The following is a 16,351-nucleotide window of genomic DNA, read 5'->3' as shown; positions in this document are numbered from 1 at the left end:
ACCCTGACACCCCTAACTCCAACAATGACCCCCCTTTCAGTCCTAAACTCCGAACAACAACAAAACCAAAAATGATCTACCCCCAGCAGAATGTTTACCCCCAAAAAGGGAGAAGCGCCAAAGACTCCATGAAGTCCACTAAGGACTAAATAGATACATTCTGGCCCATTGGGCCTGAATTTCCATTCACTGCTGCCCATGTAACTGCACCGGGAGAGAAAGAGGAAATCAGTCTGCGTGAGCACAGACTTTGGGATGTAGCCCAGTAAGACGTCCCTTTGAATTATGAACCAACAAGTTGCTGTGATGATTGAGGTGGGCAGTGATTGGTGTGTAAAAGTCAAAGGAAACACGTACAACCATCTCTCCGCGGATTACGGGGGCATCTTCTTGGAAGACTCCATCCAGTTTCTGCTTTTCCAGGATCAGGATTTTTCCAGGATTCTATCTCCTGACTGATCGTGCTGGGGGCTCTGCCTGTCTCCAGCACTCAGGACCCTGAGCTACCACCATCATCTGGGAACCCTGACCAGTTCAAGCCTCATGGAGTGGGTGAGATCCATCTCTCTCTCTGTTTTCTTTCCTACCTCAGGTATTAACCTTTAAAATGTAACTGTTATGTTTGTTTAGCCCTCCTGGTGTGGTTATCACTATGATTCAATAAATGACTTTTATGGTTCAGCTGGTTGCTTCTCTCTCTGAATTTTACTCTTTTTCGCTTCCCCCATTTACTCTGCAGCGACGCTTCTTGTACCTAAGCTAAAGATCCCTGTAGTGCCCCAAAATACTGTGGGGTTTGCTCATCAAGTGGGTTACTACCAGTACAATTGTAATGTGAATGTGTGATAGGGATGTGTTAAACTTGGGGAACATTGGTGGGGGGGAGCAGCTGAAAGTGCGGCTCAATCCAGCCTATTGAGACCAGGAGCACATAAGGGTATCAGCTTGAAAGTGCTGCTTAACCCAGCCCATTGAGTACAGGAACACATGAGGGGATCAGCTGGAGAGTGCTGATTGACCTGGTCCTCTCAGACTTGCTCTGCTAGTGTGTGTGTGTGCACATGTTCATCTAGTTCTAGGGCTGGAGGAACCTAGGTCCTGCAGGAGAGCTCCATTGGGAGGGGACTTGCAGAAGGAAGGAGTAGAGCTCCATGTGAACACACAAGTGACTTTCACAGCACGTTAATTGAATTACAGAAGCCCCGCCCCCAGAAGAGTAACCCTGATAAATGAGCCTACCCCCACAATAACAGGCACATCTGGAACAGTGTGCAAAAAGCCCTTTTCCTTCCTCAGGAAAGTTGGATCCCAGATATGTTGGTTAATGCTGCTGGGAGATTGCTTTAGGTGAAAAACTGCCGTAATAATTGATTTTAGACTCTAAGAAGCACGTTATGATTTTCATTTTATATGTAACCAGTTCTGTTTCCATGATCTTGACTCACTACCTCTTAAATCTTAATCTTTGGTAATGAATTTAAGATTATTCCACTATACATATGTCTCAGTGCTGTGAGGTTATAAAGATCTGATCCTGAGCTGTACCAATCAAGCTGTTTAGATTCTGTTCCCTGGTAATTTCTGTGAGTGTCCTGTGACAGTAATCTGATGCTTCTGGGGGACACTTTCAGAGGGACTTTGTGGCCGCGGTGCAACTACTGTTACCATGCAAGGCAGAGCAAGGGCTGGCAGAGCCCTGTGGAGATTGGTAGGCTGGCTAACAGACCGGTGGTGTTATGCTTGACTAGATATCAGCTCCCTGAGAAAATCTTCCTCTCGCCGGATGAGTAACAAGGTGACTCAGAGCTGGGCACCCCAAGAAAGCTGCACACATACCCCTGTAACCTGCTTTCTCTCCTCCAGGGGCCTCTTTATCTTAGCCAACCCTCAAATATGTTCAAACCATGTTCAAATATGTTAAGGACTGTTATAAAGAGGACCCCGCTCAACTGTTCTCCATGTGCACTGGATGTAGGAGAAGTAGGAATCAGCTTAGTCTGCAGCAAGGGAGACTTAGGTTAGATATTAGGAAAAACTTTCTCACTATAAAGATAGTTAAGTTCTGGAATAGGCTTCAAAGGGAGGTTGTGGAATCTCATTACTGGAGGTTTTTAAGAACCCATTGGACAAAGAGCTGTCAGGGACGGTCTAAGTATAGTGCTGGATGGGATGATATTTCTAGGACCCTCCCAGCCCTACATTTCTAGGATTCTCTGAACTGTGGAGTTTAACTGGTGAGCCCCTCCATGAACTGCCCCATCAGCCTTCACCCAGCTCTAGTCCAATGTGAATTATTAACAAAATGAGCTGGTCCCGATATGGAGACATCACAAGACCAGTGAGTGCAGCAGGACATACCCTGTCAGAGATACCCAATGACAGTAGTTCCCTTGTAGTGCAGTGGGGGAAGCTAGGGAATCCAATGGTTCCTCTCGGCTAAAGTCTTGCAGTTCACAAACAGGGACTTGGCTTAGAAAAGCAGAGATGCCTTCCCTCACACACCATTACAGGCACCGAGCCTAAGGCTGTAAGTAAACAGACGCTGTTCACAGATAGCCTTCTGACCCACAAATAGGCTAGACAGGAGGGAGGATAACTCGCCAGAACACAGTCCATCCCACTTACAACCCAGAATTCATCAGCAACACTGAATTCCCAGAAAAACAAAGATGAGAATATGATTAAGAACCAGACCCCAGGCCACTAACTACAGGGAGTAGATCTAGCTTTGTGGGGACTGCGGAAGAGTGGTTAGAGACCCTAGAGAGGCGCTGAGCTGAGGTCTTCGTCCAGCTCCACGGAGAAAGGGCAAGGGAGGAAGCCCCCACATCATGGTTACAGAGGACATTGAGGAAACCCCAATTCTCTGAAAGACGAAATCAGACCTCTGAGCAATTGAAACAGATACTTCAAACAGTTTAGTAAGAAATATGTACACAGTATATACAAAATCTGGAGCTGGGTTATTTACATATGATCTTGTTTGTGAGATACATGGCCAGCACCTGAAAAAGAAATGTGAAGCGTCATCAGTATTTGTCCAGTGCCCCGTAATACACATAAACAGAGTGGAGATTACTAGGGAATAACAATAGGAGAACATGGACTGGGAATAAGCTGCTGGATACGGTCTAGAAAACAATCACCAAAACAGGAAACACTACAAGATTAGGGGAACCCATATTACTTAATAGAGTCGCTTTTGAATTAGTGGAATGTGTCAATTCAACGTGGTCTCTATTAGTTTCCTTCCAATATTCAACTGTTACAGGAACCTTGTCTCCCCATTGAGAACTATAAGCAATAACATCCCAGACTCCCTCTGCCTTTCGCCCTCCTCTGCTAACTGCTGCCTGGTGAATCCTCGCAAGCCCTGCACCCAAGGGGACAGTAAACTGGAGAATGAGGTGGTGATGGAGACTAGAAACCTGACCATTCAGTGACCTTTTGATATGAGGTGAAGGATCATAGTAGCTAACTTTGGAGGATGAGTTATATCTGCTGAGCGCCTTCTCTGAAGGGCAGAGCATCCTTATCTCTCAATAACATCAGTGGGAGTTTGAGAACACTCAGCAACTCATAGGCTTGGGCAAGACAAATACAAAGGCCTTGGGTGGCTAAAGTTAAGCACTAAAATCTGCAGGTAGATGCCTAAATACCCATTATTGCCACCTGCAGAGGTGCTGATTAGGGCACTTAAATCTCTATCAGCTTTGTGGTGTTTCAAATAGATATTTGAAAAGCAAGGGGACTGATGTTTAAAGGCATATTTGGCCTTTGGTTGTCATTAGACAACGTTATGCCAGGTGAGTGAGTTTTCCAAACCCGGATACCTGAACTCAGACTCCTAACACCCACGGGTAGGTGCATCAATAGGGGTGGGGTTAGTTGTAAAGTCACCCTTTTGCTTCCGAGGAAAACTAGAGTGGTACGGATGAGGAATAGAGGCTATAATTGTTCACTCACAGCCAGTCATGGAGAAGGCAGAAAGCTGAGGACTCTTCCTCTCTGCTTACAAGGATGTCCAGGCTGCTCAGGTTCACTTCTTCCAGTTTCTCCTCTGGCTGGGGCTCCTGGACGATCCCTCTGCAAACACAGCATGTAACCCAAGCAGGAGCCATCACTGCGCAAAGTTCTATTGGTGTCTGAGATACCGCCCTCCCTCTCCCATTCAATCTACATCAGCCCCACTTGATGAACAGAGTCAGAGTCAACTCCCACAGTCACCCCGGCCACTACCAATGGAGAATCTAGTACCCATCATGCGTCTCTTCTCCCTCCCAATGCCTCAGTGCGATGCAGGCTCTCCAGACCAAGCCTGTGAGCATGCACCACTGCCCATGTTCTATGCAAGAAGACAGTACAACGAGAGACGTTTTGGAGCATGAGCTTTCGTGGGTGAATGCCCACTTCGTCAGATGCATCCGATGAAGTGGGTATTCACCCACGAAAGCTCATGCTCCAAAACATCTGTTAGTCTATAAGGTGCCACAGGACTCTTTGCTGCTTTTACAGATCCAGACTAACACGGCTACCCCTCTGATACTTGACTGCAAGGAGAAAAAGAGAGAGAGAGCGAGCATACTGGCCAACATATTAGAGCTTAGAGAGAGAGAGACACACACACAGACACAAACACACACAGAGGAAGAAGGACCAACTCAGCATCTGTACTCACCTTCCTGGTTCCAGGCCACTGCTCAGAAGAACCCGCTCCTCTCTGTCCTGGAAGATCAGCAGCTTAGAAGATAGGGAAATTCTCCTCCTGCACCTACAACAAGGAGGAAAACTTTTATAAGAAACCAAACCCACCTAAAGGGACGCAGCCGTCTGTACTCAGCCTCTACCCCGCATTTATCTTGGGCTTTAGCCGTGCCCCTAAAAGTCGTGAAGTGTAGTTATGCAGGAGAGAGAAAGCTGAGTACTGTTCATGTCTCTTTAGAAGGATGTCCAGGCTGCTCACGTCCACTTCTGCCAGTTTCTCCCCAGGCTAGGGCTCCTGAAGAACAATTCCTGTGCAAGTGCACCTACAAAAGCCAAGCATGAGCCGTCACAACACAAAGCTCTATTGGTCTTGAAATCTTGCCCGCATCCCTGCCTCCCTCTTCCATCCCATCCACATCATCCCCACTCCAACAGAGACAATCAACATCCGCAGTCACTGCTCCACTCTAGTGCCCACTACGCTGCATGATTTTCATCCCCTCCTACTTCTTCATAGCTCCTGAGACCTAGGCTGTGGGGTACACATCTAGCACCCCTACCCGTGTCCTATGAAGGGAGACAGCACAAGGAGAGGAAAGGGGAGAGGGAGAGAGAGGATGTGAGTTGGCCAACACAGAGTAGAGTAGAGAAGAGAAAGAGAAACACAGGAGGAAGGCAAGCAACTCACCCCCTGGAGTCATCCTCATGGATCTAACCTTCTCCTGCGGAGGACACACCGATCCTGGCCAGAGAACTGAGCAGCCTCTGAAAATGGGGACCTGGTCTCCCTCATAACCACTAGTCAGGAACCTTTTCCTACAAACCCAGCCCTAGCTAAGTGGGTGTCTGTACCAGGAGTCAGCTGGGCCATGAGCAGAACCCTCAGCCAAACAGACACTTATCTCAGTGACAGTGGTGTCTGCTCGGCTCCCAGATGAATGACTCTTGCCTGGCATGAACAATGCTCGCAGTCTCATCCCTCTCGCTCGCTTTCCATCGCATGAGGGCAGTAGAATCTAACGTGTGACTTCTTTTTCCTCGGCACTAAACCCAGCACAGAGGAGGAGAACAAAGTAAATTAGCATCTCTGTCTGCAATGTCGAGTAGTCTCTTCATTTCACAGCTCCTGTGTCCCATGGCTCCGCCCTCAACTACTTTACACCCGCAACTAGAAGGGACCCATTGTAACTGCACCCAAAATAGTCACTTTGCTCAGTAGACTCTTGTCCCTTCCCCAGCCTTGATCCCAAAGAGCCTCGTACCCAACTGTGACCAAGTGGGAATGTTCTGAATGTTTTCTCTGAATACTGTGTGGGTGCCTCAGTTTCCCCTACGCCTTTCTTTAATATCTCGGTGTGGGGGATCAGGGTGTATGATTTTTGCAGAGCCTTAGAGGGCCCCGGTGATACTGTCTGCATAGAGAATGGCCGGCACTCTCTCCTGGCAACTAATGGCCTGGGCCCCTCCTCTGCAAAGGGGCCAACTGAAGGTGTCAGAGAACAAAGAGATCCGGTGACCTCCTGGCCCGGGAAAGGGAGAAAGGCCAGAGAGGAGGGGCTGGAGAGTCTCCGATTGGAGCTGGCTGGGAAAATGGAGGGGAGCCCAGACGGGGCTCTGGCCTCCTGGGGGCCCCCCCAAGATGGACCTAACTGAGGGGGTCCTGTTATCTGTACCTGCAAGACCTGTCTTGGACTGTGTTCCTGTTGTCTAAATAAGCCTTCTGTTTTACTGGCTGGCTGAGAGTCTTCGTGAATGGCAGGAAGCCGGGGGTGCAGGGCCTTGTCTCCACCAAACTCCATGACACCAGTGAGGAAGCACACGGCCTGAGAAGAAAACTACACCGAGTACAGATAAGAAATCGAAAGCACTGACCTCTTACTCACAGCCAGTTATGAACAGTCCTCAGCTTTCTGCATTCTGAATGTCTCCTTAGAAGGATGTCCAAGCTGCTCAGATCCACCTCCTCCAGTTTCTGCTCCGTCTGGGACTCCTGGACCAATTCCTCTGCAAGCGCAGCTGCAAAAGCCCAGCATGAGCCATCACTACACAAAGCTCTACTGGTGCTTGAAATCCTGCCCTCATCCCTGCCTCCCTCTTCCATCCCATCTACATTGGCAACACTCAATGAACAGAGACCAAGTTAACACCAACAGTAACTACTTCACTTTAGCACCCACTGCCTCACATGATTTTCGTCTCCTCCTACTTCTTCATTGCTCCTGAAACACAGCCTGTGGGGTGCACACCTAGCACGCCTGCCCGTGTGCTATGAAGGGAGACAGGATAAGCAGAGGCAAGGACAGAGACAGAGAGAGAGAGAAAGAGAGGGTTGGCCAACATACTAGAGAAGAGACAGACAGAGGGAGAAACATGGGAGGAAGGCAAGCAACTCGTCACCTGGAGTCATCCTTCTGGATCTCACCTTCTGATGCAGAGGACACACCGCTACTGGCCAGAGAACTGAGCAGCCCCTGAAAATGGGGACCTTGTCTCCCTCAAACACAGCTAGTGAAAAAACCTCTCTTACAAACACAGCCCCAGCAAATGGAGCGTCCCTACCAGGAGCAAGGTGGGCCGTGAGCAGAGCAATCACCAAAACAGACAGTTATCTCATTGAGAGTGGAGACTGTTCCACTCCCAGTAGGACGGCTTTTCCTTGGCATCAGTAGTTCTTGAGGTCCCATCGCTCTCGCTCGCTTTCCATGACATGAAGGCAGTAGACTCTGACACGTGACTTCTTTTCCCTTGGTACTAAACCCAGGACGAGGGGAAAAAACAAGTAAGTTACCATCTCAGTGGGCAATGTTGGGGAGGCTCTACTTTTCACCTCTCCCACACAGTTAGGCTCTGCCCTGAAGCCTCATCCCATCACACCTTTAGGACTACAAGTAGAAAGCAACCCTTGGAATGACACCTTAAAACAGTCACTCTGCACAGCACACTCTGGTCACACACATCAAACCTGTGGGGAAAAGCATGTTTTTGGCTTGTAACTTATTGCTTCTCGTAGCTTGTTGCTTCCAGCAAGCAGAGGCAAAGGGGGGCGAGAGTCAGGGGTGCACAGCGGGCCCATCACAGTCCCAGACTGCAGACGCCAGGAGAGATCTAGAGACTCTGGTCCCTTCAAGCCTTAATCACACAGAGCCCCATAGCCAACGCGGAAGCAAACAGAGTGTGAAGAAAATTGCAGTGAGTACAGATGAGGAATTCCAAGCCCTGACCTCTTACTCACAGGCAGTTATGCGGGAGGCAGAAAGCTGAGGACTGTTGATCTCCACTTAAGAGGATTTCCAGGCAGCTCAGGTCCACTTCTGCCAATTTCTCCTCCAGCTGCTGCTTGTAATCGATTGAGCCAGGGCTCCACCCTCCTGGGACAGGAGGGGAGCCACACCGACTCCTTACACGTCCGCTGTTACAGTGGGCTGTACAGCAGAAAACAGCTCAGTGGGGTGGCAGGGGGGACACAGGCCCACCCACTCCACCGTGTCCCAGCCTGGGGCCCTAACAGCGGCTGTCACCGCTGCAGGTCAGTGGGGTCCTGACCGCAACACACTGACATCAGTACCTCTGTGTCTGCAGCCTGACAGGGGTCGGCTACCCCCGGGCTGCTTCCACTTTCCCCCTCAGGGCTTACCTCGTCACTTGCACCGGGTCCAGGCCAGTCAATCAGCATAGGCTCCTCTCGGCCAGGGCTTGGTGGCAGCTCCGGCAGCTCCTCGGGGAAGGCCGGCCAGGCGTGCTCAGGCGGCTCCTCCGGGTAACAGCAGGGCTGGGGAGGCTCCGACAGCTCCTCCCAGTACCGGGCCCAGGGAAGCTCCGGCGGCTCCTCCCAGTACCGGGCCCAGGGAAGCTCCGGTGGCTCCTCCCAGTACCGGGCGCGGGGAAGCTCCGGTGGCTCCTCCGGGTAACAGCAGGGCTGGGGAGGCTCCGGTGGCTCCTCCCAGTACCGGGCCCGGGGAAGCTCCGGTGGCTCCTCTTCGTAGCAGGCGCGGGGAAGCTCCGGCCAATCAGGACAGCTGCCTCGGGCCCTGGAGGGTTCCCAGTCAGGAGCTCCCGACAGCACATCTGCTCCCTGCGGCGGCTGGGCCCTGACTGAGCTCTGGCCGCCGGCTTTTCTACTTCCTGTCCCGCCCCTTGACTTCCGGGGAGCGGAGACAGGTGATGGTGGCTCCGCCCACTTGGGTGTCTGCAAGGGCCCTCCCTATGCTGGGCAGGAGGGGAGCCACACCGACTCACTACACTGCTCCTGGATGATTCCTCTGCAAACACAGTAAGTAACCCAAGAAAAAGCCATCACTACACAAAATTCAACTGGTGCATGAAATCTTGCCCTCATCCCTACCTCCCTGTCCCACGCCATCCACATCAGCCCCACTAGAGCAGAGACTCCATCAACACCCACAGTCACCGCTCCACTCTAGCGCCCACCACCCTGTGTGATTTTGGTCCCCTCCTACTTGTTCATCGCTCCCAAGACCTAGCCTGTGGGGACGCACAGCTACCACACCTGCCCATGTCCTACGAAAGGAGACAGGACAAGGAGAGGCAAGCACAGAGAGAGAGACAGACAGACAGAGTGTGCTGGCCAACACACTGGAGAGAGAGAGAGAAAAACATGGGAGGAAGTCAAGAAACTCACCAGCTGGAGTCATCCCCCTGGATCCAACCTTCTGCTGCAGAGAACACACTGCTTGTGGACAGAAAAATGACCAACCCCTGAAAATGGGGACCTTGTCTCCCTCGTAACTACAGCTATTCAGGAACCTTTTCCTACAAACTCAGCCCCAGCTAACGACAAGTCCTGGCCTGGAGGCAGGTGGGCCGTTACCAGAGTCCTCACCAAACCAGACACTTATCTCACTGATGGTGACATCTGCTCCACTCCCAGCTTCATGGCATCTGCATAGCCTGGAATCCACAACGCTCACTGTCTCACGGCTCTTGGGCGCCTTCCATCTCACAGTTGGGGTGGGCTCTTACCCTTCACTTCTTTCTCCGTGGTACTAAGCACAACACAAGAGGGAAAAACAGAAGTTATCATCCGAATCTGCAGTGTTGTGTAGGTTCTTCTTCTCCCATCTCCCATTACACCTTTATAGATACGATTAAAAAGCACACAACGCACACTCAGCCTTTGGAGCTCCTGGCCAGAGAATGCTGTGAGAGCCAAGACTATAATGGGGTTCAAGTAAGAACTAGGTACAGTAACTCCTCACTTAATGTTGTCGTTATGTTCCTGAAAAATGCAACTTTAAGTGAAACGATGTGAAGCAAGTCCAATTTCCCCATAAGAATGAATGTAAATGGGGGGTTACGCTGCAGGGGATTATTTTTTGCCATACAGTACAGTACTATAGTTGGGGGGTGCCCCCGCCTTACCCCACACGGGCACAGCCCACTGGCACTGGCGACAATGAGGCAGGCAAGGAGGCTGAAGGTGCTGTAGGCTAGGAGAAGCACATTGCACAGGAGCAGCGGCAGCTTCCCCTCCCTGCAAGCACCAGGGTCGGGGGCCTCAACCCTCTGCCGCCTCTTCCCCCAAACCCCCATCCTTAACCTGCCTCTTCCTCCCCCCTCCTTCCCCTTTACTTCACACACCGGGTCCTCGCTCCTGCCCGCAGCCATCAGCTGGCTTGCGACATTGGGAAGCAGGGGAGGGAGGGGGAGCCTGCACAACGAGTCTTCACTCCTCGTCCCCGGACGCCACAAGCCAGCTGATTGCCACAGGCTGGAAGCCATGGGGGAAGGCACTGATCCGTGGGGTCTGCTGGTGGGCGGGAAGTGCTGGGGTGGGGGGGCAATAGGAGAGCTGATGGGGGGCTGCCGACTGTGGACAAAGCAGGCAGCCAAACGCCGTTATAGCGAAGCATTGCACAACTTTAAATACAGCATGTTCTGTAATTGACCAGGGATGTAAGATCGAAACAATGTTAAGCGAGAGGATGTTAAGTGGAGAGTTACTGTCAATTCATGGAGGATGAGTCCATCAACGGCTATGAGTCAGGATGAGCAGGGATCGTGTCCCTGGCCTCTGTTTGCCAGGAGCTGGGAAAGGGTGACAGTGGATGGATCACTTGGTAATTCCCTGTTCTGTTCATTCCTTCTGGGGCACCTGACATTAGCCACTGTCGGTAGACAGGATACTAGGCTAGATGGACCTCTGATCTGACCCAGTCTGGCCATTCTTACGTTCATATGTTAAGCAGCCTGTTGCACCTGCATCCAAGACAGTCACTGTGCAGAGGAAACTGTTGTCCCTTCCCTTGGTCGTAATCCCACAGAGCCCCATGGCCAACAAGGAGGCTCACGGCCTCTGAAGAAAACTTGAGTGGTACGGATGAGGGATAGAGGCCATAATTGTTCACTCACAGCCAGTCATGGAGAAGGCAGAAAGCTGAGGACTGTTCATCTCTGCTTACAAGGATGTCCAGGCTGCTCAGGTTCACTTCTTCCAGTTTCTCCTCTGGCTCCAGCTCCTGGACGATCCCTCTGCAAACTAATAAAGTCAACTAAGTACCATCACCACACAGAGCTCTACTGGTGCATTTAATCTTGCCCTCATCCCTGCCTCCCTCTTCCATCCCATGTACATCAGCCCCACTCGAAGAACAGAGACCGAGTCAACACTGAGTGTCACTGTTCCACTTTATTACCCGCTGCCCCGCATTGTTTTTGTCCCCTCCTACTACTCCCAAGGTCCCAAGATCTAGCCTGTGGGGATGCACACCTAGCATGCCTGCCTGTGTCCCATGAAGGGAGATGGCACAAGGAAAGGCAGACACAAAGAGGGGGGGGGTGTTGGCCAACATAGTAGAGAACAGAGAGACAGAGAGAGAGAGAGAGAGCGAAAAACACGGGAGGAAGGCAAGCAACTCGCCACGTGGAGTCATCCTCCTGGATCCAAACTTCTGTTGCAGAAGACCGCTACTGGCCAGAGAACTGAGCAGCCACTGAAACTTGGGATCTTGTCTCCCTCATAACCACAGCTAGTCAAAAACATTTTCTTACAAACCCAGCCCCAGCAAATGGGGCATCCCTACCAAGAGCAAGGTGGGCCGTGAACAGAGCAATCACCAAACCAGACACTTATCTCATTGACAGTGGCCGCTGTTCTGGTCCCAGTGGGACGGCTTTTTCGTGGCATCAATAATTCGAGGTCCCATTGCTCTCACTTGATTTTCATTGCACAAGTACAGGAGACTCATTTGAGACCCAGCGGGGTGAGAGAAGGAGGAAAAGAAAACAAAATGAGCACCTTCCTCTCACAAAATTAAGTGATTGGACAACAAAATGGCAAATGAAATTCAATGTGGATAAATGTAAAGTAATGCACATTGGAAAAAATAACCCCAACTATACATACAATATGATGGGGGCTAATTTAGCTACAACGAGTCAGGAAAAAGATCTTGGAGTCATCGTGGATAGTTCTCTGAAGATGTCCACGCAGTGTGCAGAAGCGGTCAAAAAAGCAAACAGGATGTTAGGAATCATTAAAAAGGGAATAGAGAATAAGGTTGAGAATATATTATTGCCCTTATATAAATCGATGTTACACTCACATCTCCAATACTGTGTACAGATGTAGTCTCCTCATCTCAAAAAAAATATACTGGCACTAGAAAAGATTCAGAAAAGGGCAACTAAAATGATTAAGGGTTTGGAGAGGGTCCCATATGAGGAAAGATTAAAGAGGCTAGGACTCTTCAGCTTGGAAAAGAGGAGACTGGGGGGGATATGATAGAGGTATATAAAATCATGAGTGATGTGGACAAAATGGATAAGGAAAAGATATTTACTTATTCCCATAATACAAGAACTAGGGGTCACCAAATGAAATTAATAGGCAGCAGGTTTAAAACAAATAAAAGGACGTTCTTCTTCATGCAGCGCACAGTCAACTTGTGGAATCCTCGCCTGAGGAGGTTGTGAAGGCTAGGACTATAACAGCGTTTAACTGGATAAATTCATGGTGGTTAAGTCCATAAATGGCTATTAGCCAGGATGGGTAAGGAATGATGTCCCTAGCCTCTGTTTGTCAGAGGATGGAGATGGATGGCAGGAGAGAGATCACTTGATCATTGCCTGTTAGGTTCACTCCCTCTGGGGCACCCGGCATTGGCCACTGTTGATAGACAGGATACTGGGCTAGATGGACATTTGGTCTGACCCATTATGGCCATTCTTATGTTCTTATAAACATGGCCTGTGAACAATACTACAGCGAGTACAGATGAGGAATTCCAAGCACTCACCGCTTACTCACAGCCAGTTATGCAGGAGGCAGAAAGCTGAGGACTGTTCATGTCTGCTTAGGAGGATGTTCAGGCTGATCAGGTCCACTTCTGCCAGCTTCTCCTCGGGCTGGGGCTCCTGGACAATTCCTCTGGAAGCACAGCTGCACAACCAATGCATGAGCCACACGTTCTATTCGTGTGTGAAATCTTGCTCTCATCCCTGCCTCCCTCTCCCACCCCATCTACCTCAGCCCAACTTGATGAACAGAGACCAAGTGAACACAGACAGTCATCTCTCCACTTTAGCAACCACTGCGCCCCTCATGATTTTTCTCTGCCCCTACTTCTCCATGGGTTCTGAGACCTAACCTGAGGGGATGCACACCTAGCACCTCGCCCGTGTCCTATGAAGGGAGACAGCACGAGGAGAGGAAAGGAGAGAGAGAGTCCATGGGGCTGATCGATGGACAAGCTCAGCAGGCAATTTGGGGGCCACGCATCAGTGGCTTAGTCGTATGAATGACTGTCTGGGATATATGGGGGTGGGGGCTGCCCTGTAGGGTGTAGTAAGATGAGGCCCAGAAACAAACTCTTGTGTCAGAGGCCCAGTTTGAGGCCTGAAGCCTGAACCAAAGTACTTCCAGGCATTGCTGAGCCAAAGCTGGTCTGTGAGCCAGAGGCAGGCCCCACTCACAGAAATTGACGAGAAGAGGGTTGCTAGAAGCAGGTGCATCCACATGTCAGTGCTAATAAGAGGAACTTGTGCCAAGATGACATCAGAACACGCCACAGAGATAACAAGGCACAGGCAGGTCCATCTTAAAGACAGGGTCAAAAGGACAGCATGATGGATAGATCTGCTTGTTTAAAACAACATGATTACAGGGGGAGACAGCACCCTAATGAGCCAAGGGGCTGTACCTCAATACGTCAGGAAGGATGAGCGATCTGTCCTGTAACTGTATCAAAGTAGGTCCCAGAGTGCGAAGCTTTCTCTGGCCTAGGGGGCAGTGGAAAGTCCGGCCACTGACTGAGCTGGTCCATTGCCAGGGGGCACAAATTCGTAGTACGTCTTGTAGAGTCTACGGGGAACGATTACTGTGCTTCGTTTGACAATAAACCTGGCTCGGGTTCCTTCGTACCTTACTAGAGTCTGTGGTCATTGGGGGTTCTCTCGGGATCTGCTGTGTCAGCGATCTGCAGAGCCGAGGCAGCACGCAGAGGGAACACGCACGCAGCCGACTGTTGTTATCATCGAACAAGAGCAGACCACCACACCGGTAGCTACTGACATCGGTGACCCCGACCGCTGATCTGGTAAGCCAGCTGTCCACTGTAGGAATCGCGATCTAACATGGCAGAAAACCACAAGCTAGGGAACCCCCTTCTTCCCTCCCTTCAAATCCCCCCAGAGTTTGATAACTCCTGGACTCTCTGGATTGCCAGGAAGGGGGTCCATATGAATTTAAAAAGGAAAGTGGGAAAATATGGACTGGCATATGTAGAGCTGTCATAACTATAAAGGGAAAGGTAGCAGCCCTCCTGTGTACAATATTATAAAATCCCTCCTGGCCAGAAACTCCAAAATCCTTTTACCTGTTAAGGGTTAAGAAGCTCAGGTAACCTGGCTGACACCTGACCCAAAGGACCAATAAGGGGACAAGATACTTTCAAATCTTGGTGGGGGGAAAGCTTTTGTTTGTGCTCTTTGTTTTGGGGTTGTTCGGTCTTGGGACTAAGAGAGACCAGACATCAATCCATGCGCTCCAAATCCTTCTGATCCCGTGTCTCATATTTCAAAAACTTGTAAGTAACAGCCAGGCAAGGCGTGTTAGTTTTATCTTTGTTTTCTCACCTTGTAAATGTTCCTTTCACTAAGAGGGTTTACTTCTGTTTGCTGTAACTTTGAACCTAAGGCTAGAGGGGGTTCCTCTGGGCTCTATGAATCTGATTACCCTGTAAAGTTATTTTCCATCCTGAGTTTACAGAGATGATTTTTTACCCTTCTTTTTAAGAACCTGATTGATTTTTCCTTGTTTTAAGACCCAAGGGAGTTGGATCTGGACTCACCAGGAACTGGTGGGGGGAAAGGAGGGGGAGTAGTTAATTTCTCCTTGTTTTAAGATCCAAGGGTTTGGATCGGTGTTCACCAGGGCATTGGTGGAGGAGTCTCTCAAGGCCACCCAGGGAAGGGTTATAGTATTTGGGAGGAACATATTCTCGGGGGGAGGTTGTCATGGGATCTCACCCCCACTTTGAGCTTGTGGGTTCAAAGATGGGGACCCGCATGTATTCTGCCACCATGTCCTATGGGATCTCACCCCCACTTTGAGCTTGTGGGTTCAAAGATGGGGACCCGCAGGTATTCTGCCACCACCCTAACCCTTAGGGTGGGGTTCCTTCTCGCTGCCACCACTCAATCAAGAAATGTGGATTGAGACACAGTCCTTCCCCAAAATCCTAGGGGATTCCAAGAGCCCCAAATCCATGGAGTTCTCACACCCAGGAGAAACAAACCATTCCCCCTGCTTCCTCCCCCCCTCCCTTTTCCTAGGAGAGATACCAGGATCCAACTACAGAGGGATACCTCCCCCTCCCCTTTCCCTGAGAATCCACCCAAGGAAAGACCAACAAGTCCTTAATAGAAAAGAATTTATTAAAGAATAAAAAGAAAATACAGAATCTCTATGAGCCCAAGCTGGACACTCATAGGGTATAACCTTATCAATCTCTGGAGAGAATCCCCTCTCCCCCTTTTCTCAGTAAAAGCAATATCAGCAAACAGGAATAAAGCATTTCCTTTAGCAAACACCCAATTGCAAATGTAGAAATCAAATCATAAGACTAATTCGCCTTTCTAATTAATACTCACTATTAATTAGTAGAAACTACTCCAGGAGAACTTGGAGACATGACTGTCCTCTGTTAGATCCAAAAACAGTTCTCACACAGACAAAGGCTTCCCTCCACAGAGATTTGAAATTATCTCATCTCTGATTGGTCCTTTGGTCAGGTGGTCACCAGGTACTACATGTTAACCCTTTACAGGTAAAACAGACCTTAACCCTTAACTATCTGTTTATGACAGAGGTAGACAGAGTTTCCCAAATGACTCATTAACAATTTGGGTGGTGGCAGCAACCAAATCTAAGCTGGTAATTAAGCTTAGGGGTTCTCATGCAGGTCCCCACATCTGTACCCTTAAGTTCAGAGTGGGGAAGGAACCTTGACAAGAGCAACGGTAGAAACCGAGGCTCTAAAAAATAATAATAAAAGTAAAAAAATCAAGAATTTTGCAACTAATGTCTGTGGCGGATAGATGGCTCCAACAGCACGCTACCATACTGGCCCGACAGGTAATGGAAAAAACAGGGAACGTAGAAGAGGTAACCCGGGCAGTCGAGCACTGG

The 16,351-nt window shown here is 49.8% G+C and overlaps 1 protein-coding gene across 1 annotated transcript in view; it reads right to left on the bottom strand.

Annotated features, from left to right (window-relative positions):
• The window catches only part of LOC123356630 (A.superbus venom factor 1-like), a 39,388-nt gene that overhangs the window by 16,839 nt on the left and 6,198 nt on the right, over nucleotides 1-16,351 (bottom strand). The window contains exon 2 of the mRNA XM_044999987.1: nucleotides 358-444. Within this exon, the coding sequence (XP_044855922.1) occupies nucleotides 358-444 (87 nt within the window). The remainder of the gene's footprint in view (nucleotides 1-357; nucleotides 445-16,351) is intronic.

The sequence above is a fragment of the Mauremys mutica genome, chromosome 26, assembly GCF_020497125.1.
Source record: "Mauremys mutica isolate MM-2020 ecotype Southern chromosome 26, ASM2049712v1, whole genome shotgun sequence".
In the NCBI taxonomy this organism is placed as follows: Eukaryota; Metazoa; Chordata; order Testudines; family Geoemydidae; genus Mauremys; species Mauremys mutica.
Note: the sequence above shows the minus strand (reverse complement) of the source record. Positions and strands in the feature narration are given on the sequence as shown.